This window comes from Lathamus discolor, chromosome 3, assembly GCF_037157495.1.
Source record: "Lathamus discolor isolate bLatDis1 chromosome 3, bLatDis1.hap1, whole genome shotgun sequence".
Classification (NCBI taxonomy): domain Eukaryota; kingdom Metazoa; phylum Chordata; class Aves; order Psittaciformes; family Psittacidae; genus Lathamus; species Lathamus discolor.
This window is the reverse complement of record NC_088886.1, coordinates 23,867,489-23,890,247: the sequence shown is the minus strand read 5'-3', so window position 1 is coordinate 23,890,247 and position 22,759 is coordinate 23,867,489. Positions and strand designations below refer to the sequence as shown.

The following is a 22,759-nucleotide window of genomic DNA, read 5'->3' as shown; positions in this document are numbered from 1 at the left end:
CTCCAATGGCAAAGCTAGAGGAGGTAAGAGACCAGGTGAAATGATCTCATGAGCTGTATATAGTGCACAGTTGAAGGGCTTGCTTCCTGAGCTGCTTCTCTGGCTTGCTTTGGACCTGGTCCCTTCCTGCCTGTGACCTGTTCCAGCATGTGCCTGCGAAAAGCTTTGGTCACTGCTCTGTTTAGCCTATGTCCAAACCCATGGAGCCCTAGGGACTTGGCATCCAGATGCCATTGGTAAGCTCTTGTGCCCGTGAGACTACAGAGAAAGCTTCATGTCTTGCAGCTCTGTCCAGACTGTCTCTAGAGCTTGGCACTGTGACCAGCTACAGCATGGATACCATTGTCCCTGGTTTAGAATGCTGTGAGACAGCAGATCTGCCAAGCCTTATGCTTGTATGCATTCCCAGGAGCTGGGAGACTAGTGGTGTTTATTGCTTTCTATGATGTTAGGGCAGATGCCACCAGCTCTGGCATATGCCTATGAGTGCAAAACTTCATGGTTGTGCAGCTGTAGTACAGAGATGCTCAAGGACCTATGAGATGTTGCAGGGAGGATTGCCTCTTTGTGTCCCCTGTAAAGTTAGCTGTCCCCTGGTTCTCATCAGCTGCCTTCTTGTCCTTCCTGCCCAGGGCCTCCAGATGTGGATCAGCCCTGTGAGCCCAGCCTGCAGGCCTGGAGTCCAGAGCTCCACCTCTACCACATGAACATGACTGTGCCATGCCCCCAGCCAGACGGCTGCATCCTGGAGCTGCGCTTCCTGCACCCTGTCTACCCTGACTCCCTCACCCTCTGGACCACGTACCTCTCCACAGGCTCTCCCAGGTCGCTATCTGACATTGAAATCCTGACAGAGCACGGGGAGTCCATCCATTTGGGCCCCCTGGACACCTTCTGTGATGTTCCTTTTACTGTGAAGCTTAACATCCCTAAAAAGATGTCTGGAGTCAAAATCTACACCTTTGATGAGAGGATGGAGATAGACACGGCCCTGCTGACATCCATGCCCCACAGCTCTCTCTGCTCTGCCTGCAAGCTGATCCAGTACCGAGTCCTCCGTGACCCCCCATTCGCAAGCGGGTCCCCCGCCACCCCCCCACAGGCACACCGCTTGTTCATTGACACGTGAGTGACAGGGCTGCTCTGTTGTGACAGTTTTGATGACCTCCTCCAGTCCCGCCTTTGAATCCATGGATAGTGTTGCTTGTGTTTTGTTCCTTCCCTCACCACCTCGGGAATTATGACATTCAATGCCACAAGTGGATTCTCTCTTCAGCATTGAGGAAGCTTGCTGCAGACCCACCATGCTAGCATAACCTTTGCCCATGAGCCCAGGCTAACTAGAAGGAGCTTATTAACCCAGAAACATTTTCCCCATCAACACAACCAGGAAAATTATTGTTCCAGTTAATGCCACTTCTCTCCTGCTCAGACCCTAGGGAAAAACATAGCAGGGCCCTCTGCATGACCTGGCAGAGACCCTCTTCCCACAGTCTCTGCCTCTGGCTGCTTAGAGTACAAAGACGCATGTCTGACTGTGATACTGCATGGGCACACACATGATTGCCGTAGCTGTGGTGAACTAATCTGTTGCAAATGTATGGGCTGTTCCCTCCTGCTCTTTCATCAAGTCCTCTCTGTTCTTGCAGGGAAGTCATGCCTGGGCAGGTGTACCAATACCAGGTACAGGCAGTCTCTGGGACAACATCAGGAGAAGCCTCCCCACCGCTTGTCCATGTCCATGGAGCACCCTACTGCGGGGATGGGAAGGTGACCACGTAAGTCAAGAAACTCAAGCTCTCAACTGAGGTTCTGTAAGCTGTCATGTCATCCTGCCCTAAGGATGTACACTGGAGGGTTTTTTTCTTTTCCTCCTTGCGGTTTGGGGTATGTAACTGTGCACAAAGGAACAGGTATGAATCAAAGCATTTCTGCCAGCTTTTCCTCTTGGGTCTATTTTCTGCAGTGTGGGGACAGAACCTTTGTAAGGCAACTGCCTGGGCTTTTTTTCTTCATGGGATGCCTTAAATGTCAGCTGCGGGCTGAATCTTGACTCCTCTTGGGCTAACCTTCTCTCTCTCCTTTCTCCAGCTCCCACTGAAACACCAGCCCCATCTCAGAACCTCCTGCCCATTCCAACTCTTGCTTTCTCCAGCAGCAAGTCTTCCTGATGCTTGGTTCTCTACTTCCTCTGTTGCATATAGCTTCATTTTCTCCCATAGTTCTTGTCTCAGGTCTTATAAGAACTTCACAGTACAGTCACACCTTCTGCCATATGCTGTGTTTTCAACATTTTTATCCCCTGGCAAGATACAGTGTGTTCTCTCCTCTACATTACTCCACATGTAGTTATTCCTCTTCTCCCTGCTTCTGTGAAGATGGAACGAAGATATGGGGTCCTCACTCACAATTGGGCAGAAACGCAGGAATGTTCAGTCAAGGGCACTGTTAACATGTTTGGCTGTTGTCCTCTTAGGAGTCTGGAGGAGGAATGCGATGATGGGGACTTGCTAGATGGAGATGGCTGTTCCAGGAAGTGTAGAAAGGAAAAAGGCTTCAACTGCGTTGGTAAGTCCAAATGGATTGTGACCTCCTTTTGAGGCAGGAGTCAGAACTGTACATTATTCACACTGCTCCTTGGAGCAGGGAGTGATGCACCTCCTCACAACAAAACATGGATTTCCAGCTGGAGTGATCCACGGAGCTTGTCAGGTCCTTGTGGTGGGAAATCCCAGTGTTAAACAGCCAGCATGCCTCCTGGGAGGAGGATGTGGAGATGTATGTGCCTGGAGCCCGGTTTGTAAACAGGTCATTCCTTGCAGGGGAACCAAGCCTGTGCTATGTGCACGATGGGGACGGTGTGTGTGAGCCGTTTGAGAAGACAAGCAGTGTCCTGGACTGTGGACCCTACACGCCTGATGGCTATGTGGATCTGTGGGCAACAAAAGCCTATGCCTCCCATCACGACGCAAAGTCCTGCCCTGCTTCCTTGGTCACTGGAGAGCCTGTTGTGAAGGTGAGTCAAGGCATGGACCCCAAAACTGAGTTGTCTAGCAAAGCCCATGCAGTAAAGCTGGGGAGGTCACTGCTGAAAGAGTGCACCGTGGCAAAACCAAAACCTTCAGAGCAGCTCTGGAAGCGTTCATTGATTGCTCTATTCCCATGCAGGGGGCCAGTAGAAGACCTGTGCATTTCTCACCTCTCTTTCAGTAGTCCCTAAGCCTGGGAACTGCAGTACATGGAAGCGTGTTTCGTCAAGGCTGGGAGCAAACCCCAACCACGCGGTTTGCAAAACAGTGACCACCCCCATCCCACCAGCTAAATGCACAACCTTGAGCGTGTTGGTTTAAAAACAATCCCACAAGTTTAATACCTTATAAGGTCAGGGCCTGAAAGGATAAAATCACGCATTCATCAGCATCTGTACTGCTCTCAAACTCTCTGATCTGAAGCCAAGGAAAAATTGTGGGAGAATTCCCATCTTTCATATGGGCTTTGGAGCTGGGCCTGGAGGTCTAGGACAGGAATTCGCCTGATCAGTGTTAACATGGTGTGTGTATGTTCTTTCCTTGCAAACCGAAGAAGGGTAAGAAATCTATCAAGCAGTCATATTTAGCCTGTTATGCATGTGTTTCTATTTACCTGATATAAGAAACATTCTTCTTGAGACTTACATGATTAAGTTGCTCAGATATATATGTCTGATGAGAAGCCTTGGACTCAGGTGTCTGCTCCTCTAGAATGATACACATATCTCCTGGTTTGTTTTTTTTCCTGCCAGGCATATGTGGATATTTGGGATACCACCAGGCATTGAGTGGAACAGAAAACTGGTATTCAGCACATGAATCACACCTTTGGATCTCATCAGCCCAGCCAAAATCAGGACACTGTGGTCTTGCCTATCATCTCACAGCTTGGCTTGATTCCTGACTAAGCCCCACAGAAACCCATAGGGTGCTTAAATGGCATATTTACAGCACCCCAAAATGGCAAAAGTCTCCTGTGCAGGTGTGGGTGGCAAGATGTCACTCCTGCTTAGGAACCTGCATCCTAATTGTCTTCGAAACAATTTTGTTAGGCAAAACAAGTTGCTAGAAAACAAGCCGAGATCTTTCTCAACATTTGTTGAGTCTTGAGATTTTGTAGGTACTGTTTCTTTCTTTCACTTTCCTTGTTTCTTTCTGGGTTGAAATAAATCTCTCCTTTCAGGTATGTAAATCCCACCTTCACAGTGTGCCGAAGGACCTTTCCCTGGCTGCTTGGTTCCCCTGCACTCCCAGCCAAGACAATGCTCAGGATCCAGATGAGGAGAGAATGCCCTTGGGCAATGGAGGAGTTTGGCTCAAGGTAAGTAAGGATGAAGGATTTGCTTACCTCAGCATTTTGATGATAAAGGCCCATACTTTTCTGTCTTGTAGAAGCTACAGCAGTCTTAAAAACTGCTCAGATAGGACTTGGTATTCTACCGAACTCTTCAAAAACCCCAAATGCCTGTGGCTGGGTCTTACATCATTGCCCCATTCCCACTGTGAACAGCAAACCCATCCTGGGGCAGATTGCCAGCAGAAGGGCTGTGCCTGAAACCAGAAGCCCACAGAAATGTGTTGAGGCTGAGAAACAACTTGCTCCTAACTATCCTTTATAGTCAAGCTGTGCCATTACACCCGGAGAGAGCAGACACAAGCTGTATTTAAAGTCCTAGTTGCCTTCATTCCCCATGACTGATGAACAAACAGGGTAGCTGGATGTACTCTGCCATCCTGAGGGGTCCTGAGCACTTCAGGTTGCTTCTGAGCACCGTGAGCCCACAGGAACCAGCTGTGGCATGCAGGTCCTTCTGCCCTCACCGGTGACACCAGACCAAAGGAGGTACTTCTGTGCCAAAGATGCTGGTCCTGCATCCCAATGGGAGCTCAGGGGCTGCCTCCACAGGTGGGGCTGCCTCTGGGAGGGCACCTGGAGGGTTGAACCTCTCTGTCCTGGCAGGCAGAGGAGCAGGACAGAGAGCTGAGGGTGAGGCCAATGTGATTTTTACAGCATTGATTTTCTGACCACAGACACAGTTTAGAGGTTTCATGGCTGTTTCCTGGTGTTACTGGAAAGCTGGGCTCTGGCGTGCTGCTTCCTCTGCAGTTTGAGGGCACCTTGCTCTGCTCTGCTTGAGGCTGTCTAGAGACGACCTGTTCCCAAGAGGCTCAGATGACTTGGTGAATTGTCAAACCTGAGTCAATAAACATGGCTATTGCCTCTGAGCTTCTCTGTCTCTCCACAGAACTTCCTTTAACTGTTCTTTTTTTCCCTTTCTTCCTTGTCTGTGTGCTCACAACCTACTTTCTGGCTTCAGACTCTGGCCATGAAAAATAGGGCTCCTTTCCTCCTTTGCTAGTGAGAAAGCAGCAATCTCCCCCTCTGCCCTACCTAGATGAAAGCTTGCTTTCCACTTCTCACCAGGGGTTAAAGCGTGTTCCAGTTTTATTGGAGCTTGCGGTCAGTTCTCTTCCTCTATGGATGTTTATATTAAAGACTTTCATTACTGTTTCTCCATGCTCTCTCTAGGAGTGCTATTATTTTCCACCCATAAAATTATTTATGGACTAGTAATAAATATGCCTTTTTTCTTTTTTCCTTGTTTTTAATACAGTTTGCCTGATTGGTAACATATTGGGTTAGGAAAGACAGCTTCTTGTTGACAATTTGCCTAGCGCACCCGCCTGCCCTGACAGGAGTGGTGCTGTTCATGCACATGTGTACCCATGTGCGCATGGTGTTTCGTGGCCACCAGCTCCTATGGCCAATTTAAAGCTGTTGCACCTGCGTCACCCTGTTAGAACCATGGCATGAAACTGATTGGGTGGTAGGAATTGCTTCCTACAGCATTTCTCAAGAGGTGGCACCAATAACAAGGGAAAGGCTAGGTCATGCTGTAAGTAGGCTGGGGGGCAAGAGGTGTGTGTGGCTGTGTCACCTAACAAAGCATCTACCATGCACCTTGGGTCTGCAGATGGGAATCATTATGATTTGCAGCTCTCCAGCCATGCTTTGTTCTCAGTTTCCAACACATCCGGTGAGGAAAGAAATCAAAATCACTTGTAAGCAAGTCAGGATGCGTAACATGCAGGAAATGAAAAAGAAAGGGGGAGAAGGAGGGATTCAAATTAAGATAGCCGGCTGTGGCCAAGCACATCATATGTATTAAAACTGAAAAAGAATTGGGGCATTCAGTCCAAATCAGCTGATGTTGGTCTAACTTGGGGCCAGTGTCTTTCAACACCAAGTAGGTGCGCTGTAGGAAGGGAAAGACTAAACCCTCCACCTTAAGCTGTGTAGTTCAGGGAAAGCCTCGCCTGACTTCAACCATCTCTCCTCCCCTGCAGAACCATGCTCAGAGGAGCAGGCAGCAGGTGCCTGGGTTAAAATCAGCTGACTCCTTGGAGCTTTCCTGTTGCAGTCCTGTCCTGAGGGGCTCCTTGGAGCAGGCTGTGAGCATGGCTGGCTCTTCATCTTCTCTTCTTGCTTTCCTTTCCTCCCTTTGGCTTTCCTGTTTCTCCCCCCCACCCCTACATTTCTCACCAAAGGAGACAGTGGGGATGTACCAAATAAAAATGTGCCTCCTGGCCCACTCCTTGCAGCAAGGGAGCCATGTAGGCAGCAGTGGGGACTCGCTCTGGGGTGTCTGCTGTCGAACACCTCCCTGCAGGGTGGGAGCCCTGGGCTGAAGCCCGGTGTTTTTTCCTGCTCCCATGCATAAGCAATGCCTGGCATGGCATGAACCGCCCTGAGGCTGGGCTGCCATCACAAATCGGGTGGCTGTCCCCTCCGCTCCCACAGTCTGCTCCTTGGGCTGTGCCTGGCCAGCTGGGACTTGTCCTGCTCCAAAATACACCTTCGCCTTGAATTTCTGGGCTTCCTCCGCACCGGCATTTAACAAAAACACTCCATAGGGTGGATCTCGATCAAAACAAATCGCGGCACAGGGTGGGGGGATACCAGGGTGGGGGAGAAAAACATTTCTATCTTCTTACTTCCAAAGAACATCTGTCCTGCTATGATTGATGCCACGAGATTCCCGGCTGCTTCCCGTAGCCTTCGGGGCTATAGACAAGTGGGGAGCTGTCGGCTGTCCTAGCAGGCAGGGCTTCTTCCCACAAATCTTTCCATGTGCTGGCTGGTGGACAGTTTGCAGTCACTTTGGGTACTGAGGCTGTTCTTTGCTGGCTTTGTTGTTCGGGTTTGGGGTTTCTTTTAATGGAGATATTCTGGTGGCAGGGTCAGTAGCTCTGAATACCTTGCTTGCCTGGCCAGCACTCCACAGGGTGGGAGTCAGAGCCTGGTGGAGGGAGGGCTGAAAAAGGGTAATCCAGGTCTTGGTCAGGTGTTGCTCAATTTTAAGAGCAGCAAATGTGGAAGCTGGGAAGATATCATAAATTTATGGCAAGGGGACTGATACTTGTGGGGAAGACTGGTGGAGAGGAAAAGGGGAATTAGGAGGGAAAGGAGTGTGTTCCTGCACCCTTCTTTCTCTTCTCTCTCTTCCCACACATTTGCTGCCCTGCACATCTGTAGTCTCTGAGCCCCTAACCCTGTGCCTGCTTTCTCACCATGTTCCCTCTTTGTCTCCTTGTACATATGGGATCAGAAAGGCTGTATTTCATATGCATGCTCTCAGGGTCTCTCTCACCCTCCTGCCTAGGTGTGCTTTGAGAGACCCGCAGTGCCCACCTCCCTCCTGGTCTTCCTGGCCTCCTCTGGCACCATCCCAAGCAACCAGCGCAAGCCGAGGGTCGCTGTCCAGCTGACTGACATAGATGGGCTGAATCGCTCTTTGGGTGAGCAACCTATGGGCTGTGGTACCAGTAGGAACACCAGGAGCTCGCACCCCTGCTCTCTGGATCTCTCACGGGATTGGGTGCCGCTGTCCCCTATTCCTGCTTGCAGCATCTTCTGCTTCCCAAGCTGGTCTGTTGGGATGTGTGGGAAAGCAGAGGAGATAAACCAAAAGCAGAGAAAATATCCCTGAAGTTGAGCTAGTGACTTCTTTCTTTTCCTTGTCTTGCAGGGATGTACGAGCTGTCATGCCAGCACAACCCCCTCATCATCAACGTGAGCCATGGCCAGGAGGACCCATCCCGCTGGGCTGTTTCGGTGCTGCTCAACTTCTCCTCCCCACTTGTGGGCATCGCAGCTGTGGCCTTGCGGACCTCAACTCAGCCTGGCTCCTCTGACACCACTGCCTGCCTCCTGCAACATGAGGAGGGACATGGCCATCAGTGCTGCAGGTATGGTCTCCTCAGAGCACTTTGCAACACGCACCCAGAGTACCTCTCTCCTCTGGGGCTTTATGCTGGAGTTCTGGAGCTTTTACCTACTTGCTGAATGTTTCATGACTTGTTCTCCAGTGCTTTTTGAGATGGTGTTGGAACACCCAGTATAATGGCTGGATTTGCTTATCTCGCTGTGCGGAGGCAAGAAAATAGATTTTGTGTGTGGCCTGTGCATCTGCACAAAACTGCACTAAAGGGCTGCTCCCTGCAGAGAAAACCAAACTCCTGCTGAGGAGTTACTGCTGAGGGTTGCTGCTGAAGCTGAAATGTTGGATGCTTCTGCATATGCTTTACAAGCTCCATCTCCATCCATTCCAGTCTTCCCCACACTGCAGGAGGTGGGGGTGAGGCTCTCCTCCTTCTCCTTTTCCTCCTCCTCCTCCTCTTTGTGCTGACTCCCCCTCTCCCAGGCTTCCAAACAAGTCTCATGCTGCACTGTTATAATGTGGTGATAACAATAATAGTAGCAACGGTGCTCTAATTTATTGATGTCTGGTGCTCCCAGGCGTCTGCCTGTCTTCATAAAGCAGCAAACGAGAGGCAGCGTTTGCAGAACGGGCGCCGCTCTCCAAGCGGGTCGTGCTGGCAAAAGGACGGGGAAGGACTGTAGTCCAAAACAGACTAAATAAACAAGGCAGAAAGAGCATGCCAAGCAGAGGCATGGACCCAAGGAGGAATGAAAGGATGGTGCTCAGCTCTGTCCTACAGGGGTAGTGGGGCTGACGACAGCCAGACCTGCCAAGTCTGGCTCTGGTTTCAGATCTCAGGCTCCCTGAAGTTGCACGAGTGCTGATCCAGGGCTCTGGTTCAGCCAGTTACTCAAACTGCACCGCTGGGAATACTGATACTGGGTCCAAGCTTTGCTGGAGCTGTGGGGGTGCTAAGAGTGTAGGACTTTCACTAGGGTCATTGCATCACCACTACTGTCATTTTTCTTCTGTTGATGGCCCTGGATGGACAAAGATCCCCAGTAATGAATGAGCGTACGTGTGTTTGTCTAAAAGCTTGTGGGATCATGGTACAGTTGATTTATGTAGAGTTCTGGAAGCCATGAGTATCCTGCAGTTGCTTTTTACTTTCCTTTTTTTTTTTCCCCCCTTTCTATTTTGTTTTAAGTGCATGTGTGATTTATACAGAAACATTAATCTTAGTGAGTCAGCATATAAATATTATTCTCAGTCTTACATTAGAGGATCAGTGTCCACCTGAAATGCAGTCCGTTTCCTCCTGGTAGATGTTACAGCTATGTACACACACGCTTCTAAGAACCCAGCCAACTGATGTGGTTTTTCAATTACATTTTCTCATCCTTTAAAATAATTTTACACTCTTATTGCTTTGAGATCTTACCCCTCCCCTCAGAAGTGACTGCAAGGAGGAATAGACTAACCAGGCACAGCTGAGCATTGCCTATGGATGGGGAGAAGCTCATAAGGGGACAAATAGAGAGGAAAATAGATGCTTTTCTCTTAAAAGTCTCATTGCAGCTGAAGCACAAGCCCGTCCCCATATCACCAAAGCACGCAGAGCTGCACGCTGTCCCCTTTGTGTGAGCACAAGCAGGATCCTCATGTCTTCCCCTCTTGCTGCTGTTGTGCGGGCTCCCCATTGCCTTGGTTTAGCTGCAGTATTGCAGGTTATGCACGTTCTCTTAGCAAGCACTCAGAGTGTTTTCAGAGTAGGAAATGCTATTTATAGTTTTGCTTTTCTGGACAAAAGGCTTGAATGTTTAAAGAGGGATTAGGCTTACAGCCTCCAGTAGCCTCACAAATAATAAGGATCTGACTTCAGTCAGAAAACATCCAAGTATACCCCTTATCATATTTTTAAATCTATTTCATCTCCAAAAGTAATGTACAGTAGTATTTTTATTTTTAAGAGCTAATAATCCATTTCATAGAAGGCAGGTGGAGTCTGGGGAAAAAATCCCCTATTCTTGAATATAAAATCTGAAGAGGTTTAGAAACATTCATCTGTAAAAGATCACAGAAGATCTGTATTATTCCTGTAAAGAATTGAATTGACCGTTCACATGCACCCAGCCTCATATACACAGTAAGTGAATGTGAGTGCTTTCCTAAAATAACCCAAGAAAAGGACGGTAACAAAAGCAACAAAGAAATGAAGTTTCCTGACTTAGTCTATAAATGGTCGTTGCCAAAATAATGAATATATGACAGCTTGATATTTCTGCAACATCTTCCATCTTGAAGGATCTCAAAGTGTTTTTCAGGCTGGGAAAAACACAGATCATGTTTTTGCTGATGAAATGCAGCCTTCTCCAGGCCAGGAGCAGTGCAGGTGTCCCTCCGTCGCACCTTGCTACCAGCACCACTTATCCCTTTCTACTGTCTCTGCCAGCAGCTCAGGGCCCTTCTTTGCTTTCTGTACCTTATGAGGCTAAGCAGAAATCAGTTTTAATGAGTTTCCACCCAGGAAACTCAAACTCTGCAGCTTTCATCCTTTGTATTTTCATACTGTGTCACAGTCTCTCCTATTTTCCTTGGTACAGGCTATATGCTGAACCAGGGGAACATTTTTCATTTCCTCTATTATGTTTATTTTTAGCTTGGTTTTATTTTTAGTGTGTTTGATTTTATGTTAGCATATGCCGGGAAATGCCTTGGCGAGTTAACAGGAAAGGTGTTACAAAATGCTATCTCCATTGTGTTTTATTTCCTGTGTGAGTGCCCTTCTCTGCTCCCCCAAAGTGGATTTGATGCATCAAGGGGAGTGAGGTTTGGGTTCCTTTTATAGGGAAGGTTGATGTCAGAGAGAGAAAATCAGATGAAGAAGGGGGTTGTTTACGTATTTTCAATTGCTAAGCTTTATTCAGCTTAGCCCCATTTCCCAGGCAGGTTTTGTTTGGTTTCTTTTGTGCCAGGTGCCAAATTTATGCAGGGTCAGTTTATGAACTGCATCTGTGCTGGTGTTCAAATTTGCGGGGACTCTGGTGTTTCGTTTTCTTCCCTTTGGCCTAGGGTGCCCCATGGTCAGGGACCATGCACAAAGCAGACGGACCCTTTTGTTGGTATCCCAAGGTCACCCTGATGGGCTGAGATGCCATTCAGGTTAAAATGTACCCCTGTCACCACTCTCTCCTCCCAGCCAGTGTCTGCTCAGGCTCTGCTTGCATGCACAGTGGAGCCGGCACTGAGAGTTGTCTTCTGTGAGGACAGCACATATTGCTTGGACATCTGTTCTCTGCCTCTCCCAGGCAAATGGAGCCTCTTGGGTGCAGCATGAGGCCCATCAGAGCCAGTTGTGTCTGTACTGCACCGTGCACATCCTCTCTCCTTGGCTTGGAGAAAGCACTTCTCAAGAACTGAGCCTAGGATCCTGATCACCACCCTTCCTGGAGCATGGGCTCCCCTCAGCCTCTGCCATGGAGACCTCTCAAGTATTTCTCCTCCGACACCAAAGCCTGTTGACCTCTGGCACTTCGCTTGTAGGTCTCTGATGGGGTGGTGGGCAGTGGTGGCTAAGGCTCTACTGCAGGACTTGATCAGTTGCTTCAACTGGTGGCTTCACTGTCCAGCTGGAAGGCGACAAAGGAAAACCTTAGAGGTGGAGCGACCATTCTCATAGGCTGCCCTATTCTATTTGCTCTCTGCAGCTTAGTCAGCTTCTGGAGCTCCATACTTTGTATATGGGTTTTATGAGGATGCTCAAAGCATTTTCTGCTTTTCCCTGAGAGTAGCCAGTCTCACCTAGGAAAAAATGTTTCCCAACACAGAAGGTTTTCACCAGTTTGATTTGGTGTCAATCACAGTAGCTGAACAGCTTAGAAGCAGGGTGCTTGGTGTCACCTCATGGAAAGGGCCACTGGTCCAATAAACTTGTTCCAAGCATGGCCAGCCCCTGATACACTGAGGGAAGGTGAATTACAACACAGAGAAGACGTGAGGTTCAAGGCATGTTTCTTTCCTAACCTTGGAACAGCTTCTCGTGAAACCCTGAAGCTTGATCTCGATTCCTTATTCTCTTACCCCTATGGACATTATATGAATCACAAAGTCTTCTGTCCTTCCTGTGTTCAGTGAAGAAGGGAACAAGTGCTGGGAGACCCTGAGGGTTGCCCGCAGAGCCCTTGGTGTACTGCTGCAGCCAGCCTGCCCTGTTTTGCCCTGCCTTCCCTACTGTCATATACAGGCACTAGCATTTTTCACAGAAACTAGATTAAATATGTCCTTCTGAAGGCTCTCTTATCTCATGGTATAGGCTGCAGGAAGGTGACGAGTCCACCATCTCCCCTACTGAGCTATTCTTACATTCAGTAACCCTCTCTGCTGAGAAGTTGCCTCTGATTTTGAGATGAAAGTTGTTGCTTTCACTCCATTCTTGTCAGAAATGTCCAAATGTTTCCTGCCAGCAGATGACTTTTCTGTGTATACGTGTCTGTACAGAGAGATCAGATCCTCTCACCATCTCCTCTCTGTCACAACAAATATTTTTTCCTCCTTAAATCTTATACCATAAGTCCTGCAGTCCAGCTATGGCTTCCGCTTGCAGCTCCCTTTTGAAGTCCCTTAACTCTTTCAATGTCTTTCTTGGTGGTAGGTGTGGATCAGAAGTGAATTCCTCTGGGCATGGTATGAGGTGGCAGAAATGAGGTACAGTGTGTTGTTGTGGGAGTTGGATATGGATAAAAGTGTTCGTTGGGGTAGCTGAGTATGTACTCTTGAGGAATACTGGCAGGTAAATCCTACTTGTGTCATGGCCTTAAAATGGGCAGATGGGTTACCTGTGTTCAGGAAGGAGTCCCCAGCTCCTCTCAGGAGCGATGAAGGACCTGTCCATCCTGCTCAGGTTGGGAAGCTGACTAGACCAACCTTGACATGCCATTCAGCCTCTCTTTCTGTGCTTATATAAGTCTAGTTCGCTGTTACAAACAACAAAACATACATGGAAGGGAGCTGTCTGGAAATATATTAAGATGGATCTGCTCTTGCTTCTTTTTCTTCCTTCTCCATTATGGCTGCAGAGGGGCCATTTGACATCCTATTGGTGCCTTTTCCCTCTCCGTGAGGTAGATGACAGTGGATGACTCAAGGATGTTGTTTTTTTGCCAAGTTTCTTTGGGAGTCACGTACAGAAGCAAACATCTTTTCTTGAGATGACAACCTCAATGAAGATCATAATCAAGAAGTATCACCACCGTTGGGTCTGTACACGTAGCCTGCTCCCACAAGGATGGTTGCCATCAGATTTACTGGAAAAGTGAGACCTTTCCCCTCCGTGAGAAACATGCCTGAAGGGAGAAATTCCCAAGTATTTCCAAAACACCTTTTCTCATTTCCTAGCTATTCTCTTTTGCTAGACCACATTGGGGTAAACATTTTTTATCTCACTGATGTTCAGTGCTACAGTCCAGACTCCACCAGAGTACATGCAGTGACTACTTTTAACTTCAGGAGATTTGGCTGAAGCCTTTACCTTTCCATCAACATCTCCTATAACACCCTCTCTCCAGAAATCTGTACCATGAGATGAACTTAGAATAATTTTTCCCTCTTAAAGTCAGAGCTTGATGATAAGGGCTGTTTTAGCAGCAATCTTTGGGTTGAAAGCTTGTGTAGATAGTACAGCAATTTTTGGATGATTTATTAGACTTTAGGCAGCTGCACTGTATTTGGCTTGGCTTAGCTTGACTTGGGTAAATCCATCAGTATTTTCTGTGTTCCATGGAATAATTACTGTAAAATGTGAAATTTCAGCTTTTCAGGATTTGGGTTTTGTCACAACAAAACAGTATCTCCCTACCAACGCTGCCACCACTGCCACTATTGCTGTCAGTTGCCTCCTGCTTTTATTCTAGAAAGATGAAGGCTCCCAAGGGAAAAGTTTTGGCCTTGTTTATAGAACTGGTCCCATTTCAGAACAAACCTCTTATCATTCCAAAGCAGAATTTCACAAATTTCACATCTGAAACTTTCTTTGATGTATGAGTTGTGGGAGTTGGTGAGCCCAGAAAATCATGCAGCCTGGTGCTGACGTGGAAGAAGTTAAGAAAAAAACTTGATATTTTGTAAAAACGATGTTGACAAATCATTAGTTTGAGCTTCAAAAGCTGCTGGGATAAAAATGGAAATATTTCTGGATGTTTCATGCAGAAAAAAAAAATAACTAAAAAAAAAAAAAAATTGGCTTGTCCCACATCTTATATGGCCTGAATCAGAAATGGGCAAAAGTTAGAAGTTTGCAGCTGTGATAAAGGAATTTCATTTATCATCAAAAAGAGAAAGAGCTCCTTCATGCTGAGATCAGAACTGGGCTAACTGCACCATTTCCTCGTCCAGCCTTCATTAGGGTGATTCCAGCAGCTGGGAGCAGTGATTTATTCCATCCCTTTACCCAAACCCTGGTAAGACATGTGGATCATGATGGGGACTTGCCACATGGCTTGATTTCCTTGCTCTTGTTCTGCACTGTACACCATCAGGCTCAAGGGTGTCCTGGCCCATAGTAGTACAGTGATAGTCGTGATGATGCTGATAATAAAGCGAGCCATCAAGGCAAAGTATGTACATAGAAGTGATAAATATATATATATATTTTAAGTTTATTGATATATTTGAGAAATACATTGGGAAAATAAGCTTTCAGTGTTTGAGCCCCTCTTCAGGTCTGGAATAATAGCACCAGACTTCAAAGCTACATGTAGGATGGGAATAGCTTCAATAACTTGAGTTAATAGGTTGCAGATCATTTTAAAAATAAAACCTAGTGGGTATTTGTGGCATAGGGGTGTTGTTAGTCACAAAAAAAATGGCAATAAGTTAGTCATCTTTTGGGCCAAATAGAAAGCTAATTATTTGTAAAATACATCTATGTACACATAAAGAATGCATGAATGAGTATATACATCTGGTGTATATTAAAGGAATTATTTTGATATTATCACCTATGATTATCAATCCCTTATGTATAAGTAATTTATTTAACATTTTTCAGATATAATAATACAGTAAGAAATTTGCTGATCTCTTGATCTACTTTATACTAGCATTGTCAGTTGTGTTTCCAGCCTGGTGGAAAAACAGAATGTGCCCAGCAGTGCTGAAAAGGATTTGTGCTTCATTACTTGTTATTTAATAGCAATGTCGTCCCCACTGACAAGGCTGCCGTAGTCAATGTCCTGTCACTCCACCGTGCCAGCAGAGCTGCCCCAACCAAGCACCTGGCCTGGCTGGATGTGTCCAGAAGTGTAACCACCCCACCTTGAACCAGCGCCACGAGTGCTCCGTAACTTAACACAGCATCATGAGCAAATGAAGTAAGGTGTCTTGGGGTCCCAGTGTGGGCACCCAGCTTCCCTGTAGCATACAGCTGCTTAGTGAACCCACTGCTAATGTCCTAACCCTGTTACCCAACATGTAGTCTATGGTTTGGTTAGATAACCTCCATGTGCCTGGATGCACCCATGGGTAAGGACTTCCTTGTGGTGGTGTGTTGATGTAGCACCAACCACCATAGTATGGATGCTGAGCACCAGCTGCATCTCCCTGCATGCCCATGGCTGGTAAGGAAGGGGATGGGATGCAAGAGCAAGGCTGGAAAGAGGAGCAGCTCAGCTGCTTTCACACATGCTTGTGCAGAGACATGCGAGGAGGTTTGGGGCAGTGGCTTTGTCATGGGGAGCTGGAGTTGGGGACGGGAGCATGTGTATGCCTGGGGTACAGACAGGGAGCAAAGCAACCGCCTGGAGAAGGTGACTGCAGGAGGGGAGGGGAGAGGGCTACAATTGGTACCAGATGCCCTCAGAAGCTAATGACCTGACAAACGCCGTGCTCATAAAACAAATTCTTTAAAAAGGAAGCAAATGGAAATATAAGCTAGTGAAAGAATTTGCAGCAGCTGCCCTGAAACCATTTCTCACTTCATAAACAGGTCTGCATTGAAAAAACAGCCCCTTTCTTCTTGTTCTCCTTTGTGGTCCCCTCCCGTGCCCACCGGCTCTTTCAAGACTGTGGCCTGCAGGTTTCCACCATGCCTTTGGCTGAGTGGACTTGTCCAGAGTCAACAGCACATTGCGTTCCCCTAACGTCTGTGTCGACACTGAGGGTTTGGGTTTTTTTGGTGTCATTTGTGGGATTTCTAGCTGTGCATCCTTGGCTGAAGAGGTTGAGCGAACGCAAGAGGCAAAGGCTGCCTGTCCCACCTCTGTGTGAAGTGCAGTGCACAAAAACTGTCAGCAGCCCCATGCAAAGAAGGGAGCAGAGGGGAGGTGTTTGGGTGCAGCTCCTTCCCCTCTCTCCCCAGTTATTAGCTGAAGGTGCAGCACCTCTCCCTCTGCTTCAGGAAGGCTGATGTCAGTTTTTGCACCTTGGTGAAAGATAACATCAGATAAACAGTGTTTTTCCTGTGGGAGCTGTTGTGTCAATCCCGTGTCTTGGCCTCATTCCACCCTGGGTAATTAACCTACTGGCTATATTTCACTGATGGAGACCATAGTTCTCTGTCCAGCCCTCCTCTTCACTATAGGATAAATTGTGATGCTCAATCAGTACCTAATGAATGGTTTTTGGTGGGAAGCTGCTGCAGTGAGGAGGGGACTGTTTATTTTGAGGTGATGGTTGACACACTGCAAGCTTTCCTGGGACCTCATGTAACTTCAGGTGGTGCTCAGTGGAGGGTAATTCCTCCTTTTAGCTACATCTCACCTCGGTGGCCATGGCTGAGTCTATAGAGCTGGACAGGGGTTTGTTGAGATGGTCTTGATCTTAAAGCATCTGGCATCAACATGCACAGGCTTGAAATGCCTTATGAGCCTGTGGGAAGAGCAGAGGTGCTGAGGACCAACTAACACCAAGGTGTCCTTGTCCCATGATGCTCAGAAACAAGGTATTGCTGTTCCCAGGGCTGCACTGTCCCCACAAATGAAATTCTGTGTTTTGTCTCTCTCCTAGACAAGATTCCTGCCTTTAAAAGTTTACATAGGTAAATACTGACAATATCCTGATGACATTTCTCAAAAGCAGAGTGGGAAGGGGTCCAGAGTGGGGTGGAGGAGACAGCTGCAGCAAGTGCAGCTTCTCTCTTCCACCACAGGCTGTGGTGTAGCTGTGTGGACACGAAGCTCAGACAACTCTGCTGCCAGGTCTGAGGAGGGGCAGCACACAGTTTGAGGAACATCTCATGGCTGGTTCCCTAAGATCTGCAGAGGTTTCTTCTCCAGCTAAACCTTTCCTTGCAGTTGGAGAATCCTCTGTGGATTCTCTGATGAAAATACAGGGTTTGACGTACTCATCACCTTTCTACCAGCAAAGACTTTAAAAAGGCCTCTTCATCCTTTCTTCCTGACCGTCTGCTGCTGCAGATCTTGTCTTTATTTTGCACTAAGGCTGCCTGAAATGGAGGTGCAGATTCAAATGTTCAAAAGGAAGGGGAAGCACCCGGTGTTACTGTCTAGGCAATTTCAGGAGGTCTCTTACCACAAGTTCTCTGATGTCTACTGTGATTTGAGCATGTTGGAGATAAGAAATGGTCATATGGTATTTAACACCTTGCTTCTGAAGAAGCTGCAGCCCGCTTGGGACGGTGCTACAGTAACAGCTGTGTATAGCTTTACCCCCTGTGCCTTCAGCAGTGCTGCTTGATAGGACCATCTGATACCAAATTTCCTACTTTGGCCATGGGAGAATTGTGGCCTTGCTGCATATGCCCATCTCCCTGCCCTCTCCCTGTCTTGCCACACCTCCACTGAGCACCACCAGTCCCTTTGGTGCCAGGCTGCATGCAGGCTCTGTGCAATGCAGACTGCATACCCTAGTGCAGAAAAGCTGGAGTAACCCCACCAGACAGCACGGAATTTGAATGGAGCATTGTTTGGCTATGCTTCCTTCCATCAGCTTGGAAGGACATGACGGAATGCGGGAAGGTATGGACTAGGACTGGGCTGAGCTCCAGCCAGTGCAAAGCTGGGAAAAAGTACCCTCCTGGCATCATCATTAGGAGACTTAGAGCCTTAAAGAAGCTGGGGCTGAGGGATACCTGTGCATCTCTGTAGGCACCTGTGACCTGCTGAGCATCCCATGTAGGTGTCACCTGGAGAGAGCCCTTCCTAGCTAAAGAAGTCCTGGGACCCACTGGTTGATCCCTTCCCTCTTCTCTTTCCTCTGTAGCTGTGTTCACGGTGCCTGTGCAGGATCTGGAAGCTGCATGCAGCCGCTGCTTGCTCATGCTGCCACCCTCAACTGTACCTCCAATGGCCCGAGGCACATGGCATGCACCGTTGCCTGCAAGAAGGGCTTCATCCTCCACGCCAGCAATGGGAAGAGCCTGGGCTCCACACAGGTAAGCAGACCTCAGGGTGAGGGTGACTTCACAGGCTGTGCTCAGACCAAGTGCTAGTTAAGAGACATTTAACCGTGCTGAGGTGGTTGGAGTGACCCCAGGACACCTCGCTCCTCCAGCCCTGACCTCCTTGATGCTTTTCCATAAAACCTCAGCCCAGTGGAGGCTCTGGTACTGGATCTCTGTGCTGGGGGGTGGTGGTCCTGCTTTGGCGACACTCTCCTTCCCTCCCTGCTCCTTCTAGCTCCCCCAGCCCAGTGCTGCCACACTCTGCCAGACCACTGCTCTGCCAGGCTAAATGCCGCTGCAGGTGATGTCCCAAGCTAGGGTGTTGCACTCACACAGAAGGAGAGGTAGACATTGCTGTTCTCCACACGGGCACTGCTGGGAGGGTTAACATCCCAGGGATGTCTTCTCTCTTAATGCTGAAGTTAGTGGCTCAGGAAAAAATGAAGTCACTGCAGAGCGACTATATTTAGAGGCAACCGACAGCATGGAGAGCTTTTCTTCCTTTGTGTTACATTGCAGCAGCACTGCCCACACCAGCAGGGCAGCCCGGAGGTCACCATGAAAGAGTTTGTCCTGCTTCCCATAGGGCTGGGGGATGCCTTGTAAAAGCCACAAGTCAGCATGGCTCTTAGGCGTTGACAGAGGAGACCTGGGACTGATGTGTCCTTGGATGCCAAGCTGCCGCAGGTCTGGGCACAGACCTTGACAGAGTTGTGGGCACAGTGTGTCCCGTCTTTAGGCTCCTCCTGGAGGGGGAACAGGAGTCTGTGGGGCTGAGCTGGTCTCCGCACTAACTTGAGCAAGAGCATGAACTTGCACAGGGCAGAGACTGATGGAGGCAAGTTAGGCCATGTCAGCAGGGTGGACCTTTCCCCATTGGAAAGAGGAGAGCTGCAAGTGCTTGTGGCTCCTGTCAGGCAGGTTTCCCATGCTGCATCCATTGGTGTTTGCTGCAGGAGAGGTGGGTGTGGGAAAGGGCAATGGGGCAGCTGGGGATGCACCGTTCAGCTCCTCATCACCAGGGAGGTTATTAATTATGTGGCCACATGGCTCTGTGGGCCAAGGCATGCCTAGGGAAAACAAAATGTTCCCATTCTCTGAAATGAAACCACAGAAGATAAATCTGCCTCGGGTGACAGTTTTCCTGCATTTGGCAGCAAGATGGGAAACTTCTGGACAGAGCTTCTGCATGTGGCTGTCATAGCAGATGGCAGCTTGCAAGTGCCCTGCCCTGAGCCCTCCAGTGATGTTACTGGTTTGGCCATGTGACCCTACTCATGTCGAGGTGTTTTAGGAACATGCACACATCTCTCCTCTGAGCTATCTTCTCCACCTAGTTCAGATGCACCATGATTCTGCTGCACGCCCAAGAGTATCAGCCTCAAATTTAGTGATGTTCTTCAGAGCCACCATACCCAGGTTCAATCAAAACATGCTGGCTGTGAGGACAGGTCACACGTTTGACTGTACGAGCTGCATGGTTGTGCTCAGCCAGTGGAGGGACATCAGGAAGATCTCTCTTTTGTCTGCAGCCCTGCCTGAGGACTGCTGGGCTGGCGTTAGCAGTCTGGGAGTGGAAATCATAGAACAGTTGGGGTTGGAAGGGACCTTTACAGGATCATCCAGTCCAAACCTGCCATGGCTAGGGACTCCTTTCACTAAACCAGATTGCTCGTGGCACACCAACATCCACCACTCTGCTTTGATGAAGTCTGTGGCACATGTTGATCATGTTTAATGATTGGACCACAGGGTGTTAGGTTTTCACGCAGTCCCCCAGCTGTGTAAGAGGGGCCATGTAATTAGGATTCTTAAATGAGGTTATCTGAACCTCTGATTTCAGTGGGGTCTGTGGACTGAGGCATGAGAGAATCGGTGCATTTGGGAAAAACAATAAACAGGAGAGCTGCCCATCAACAGATGAAGTAAGACCTGATCTTCTAGGGGAGAAAATCGCAGTGCACAGAGCTGGGAATAACTCGTAGCTCAGGAAGCTGTAATGTATCTTGAAGGGATCTTCTCTTTTCTTTAGTGTGCTCTGGCACCACTCACATAGTGTGCATGCAGCCAGCATTTCTGAAGGTAAGCAGTTACAGACCAAGCACTAGAAGGTCTCTTGCGCAGGTGGCTTGCATGTTACCCCAAGGGCCATTCACTGCTTTCACACCCTGAATGCCGCCCTGTGAACAGGTAAGGGCTTTGTGACTCAGTGTCCAGAGTGGGGAGAAAGGGGGCACTTTGGTAGGAAAAATGGGGGAAAGCTCTCCTTTTCCTTGAACCTGGGTCAGCCCTTTCTGCTGAGGTGGTAAACCAGTAGATTAAAGCTCACTCTCAGGGGTCTGATGGAGCCTTGCTTTCTCCGCAGCAGGAGGTGGTGCTGATGTGCAGCTCAGGACGGTGGGACAGATCTGTAACTTGTGACCCTGTTGACTGCGGTGTTCCTGACCAGTCCCATGTGTACTACGCTGAGTTCTCCTGCCCCAAGGGGACCACTTATCTGCAGAGATGCTCCTTCTCCTGCATCCACCCAGCCAAGCTCCAAGGTACGGTCTGGAGTGCTGAGAGATTTAGCCACCCTTTTTGGTGCCACCTTTCCGTGCCTTTCCCAGGTTGTTCAAACAGAGCATTACTACTTTGAATTTCCCAGTTATCCTGGTTTCTGCCAGCCAGGTGGGCTTCTGAGACACTTCTCGAAATGGTGAGCATCCAAACCCCCTGAGTGGAGCCACCATAGCATGGATAAGTCCCTCTGACTCCCAACTCCCAGCTGGCAGGCCTTACCCACCCAGGTGTAGGGATGTCTTCTTCAAGGTATCTGGTGAGGTCCGTCAGCCGCCAGTATTATGGGGACAAGGGAGCCAAGAAGCATGCAAGCAGCCAGCGCAGACAGACAGGAGACTTCAGAGAGCCAAAAATGTCTCAGTGCCTGGTGGCTGTGGGAAAGCCTGTGGTTCAGGAGGCCAGGGGCTGTATAAAGCCATAAAGACTGATGCCCGCAGCTGCAGAACACTCTGGGAGATGTTCACCACCCAGACACACAGCAGTCCCCCCCAGACATGCCATGGCCTGGCTTTCATTCTGCCGACTCCATCGGTAGCCGCAGGAATGTTTTGAAGCCAAGTCGGAGAAAAAGAGCTACTGTTCCTGTCTATACAAGGCTGAGCTGGATGGGATTTGGGGGGTAATTGCCTTGACAGCTTCAAGCATTGAGACTTTATGTGAATTTTCACCAGCGCCTTTGCTCTGAGCAATCACATACAACAAATCATTTTAATGGGTGTCCTATTTTATGGAGCCATTTATAGCTGAAACGTATGAAAATAATTTACTTTTTTTTAATTTTATTTTGTTCAAGTTAAATCTAAGGAGCAAAAACAGCAGGGAGTTAAGGTCTTCTTTCATGCCAGGGGGATGCCGGTAGATCCCCAGTGTGAACTGATCCGAGGGGTAGCACACGAACAATGACCTGACAGCCCAAATTCTGCACAAAATGATGCCTGTTGCCTTGCATGGGTCAGCTGAGGGCAGGGCTTTAATCTGATCTTTCACTCACAGCTGCCTCTTGCTGCTGCTGAAGTCAACAGGAGGTTTGCCATAGGCTCTCTTGGTGGGAAGGCGTCCCCTCGGTGGAGCACCCTGGGTGACTTCCAGCAGCTGACATAACGGCTGATGGTGCTTGGCCAAGGCTGCTGAGCCATCGGGTAAACTCTTAGAGGTCCAGCTGACTCGGCTGAGCTGTCGAGGCAGAGACGTGCTTGATGCTTGTTCTCCCCAAAGGCTCACATCCTTACGGGCAGGCTCTCAAGGCTAATAAATGCTAAGAATAGGCAAGGAAAGGATGACACAGCTGCATGGTGCTCGAAGGCAGAGGATGACCCTCAGCAGCACTGGCCCGCCAGGAACACAAGCGCTGAGTGGAGGTATGGTCTTGCCCCTGGCCCAAGAGCAGTTGTAGGCAGAGCAGTGTTTGACGGAAGCATGGAGCAGTCTGGCTGCACCGGGAACCTGCTGATCTAAACCTCTCAGAGCAGTCCCGTTCACTTCAGTCCAGCTTTTTTTCTTGCTCAGTAGTTCCCAGCGAACCATGCATCATCCACACCATGTGGGTGATGCAGTCCTGGACACTTACC

At 48.6% G+C, this 22,759-nt stretch overlaps 1 protein-coding gene across 1 annotated transcript in view; it reads left to right on the top strand.

Annotated features, from left to right (window-relative positions):
* The window catches only part of PAPPA2 (pappalysin 2), an 88,093-nt gene that overhangs the window by 34,833 nt on the left and 30,501 nt on the right, over nucleotides 1-22,759 (top strand). Inside the window, exons 7-15 of the mRNA XM_065674115.1 lie at nucleotides 633-1,125; nucleotides 1,650-1,778; nucleotides 2,477-2,568; nucleotides 2,823-3,016; nucleotides 4,213-4,350; nucleotides 7,694-7,829; nucleotides 8,060-8,279; nucleotides 18,449-18,620; nucleotides 20,995-21,172. Coding sequence (XP_065530187.1) covers nucleotides 633-1,125; nucleotides 1,650-1,778; nucleotides 2,477-2,568; nucleotides 2,823-3,016; nucleotides 4,213-4,350; nucleotides 7,694-7,829; nucleotides 8,060-8,279; nucleotides 18,449-18,620; nucleotides 20,995-21,172 — 1,752 coding nt within the window. The remainder of the gene's footprint in view (nucleotides 1-632; nucleotides 1,126-1,649; nucleotides 1,779-2,476; nucleotides 2,569-2,822; nucleotides 3,017-4,212; nucleotides 4,351-7,693; nucleotides 7,830-8,059; nucleotides 8,280-18,448; nucleotides 18,621-20,994; nucleotides 21,173-22,759) is intronic.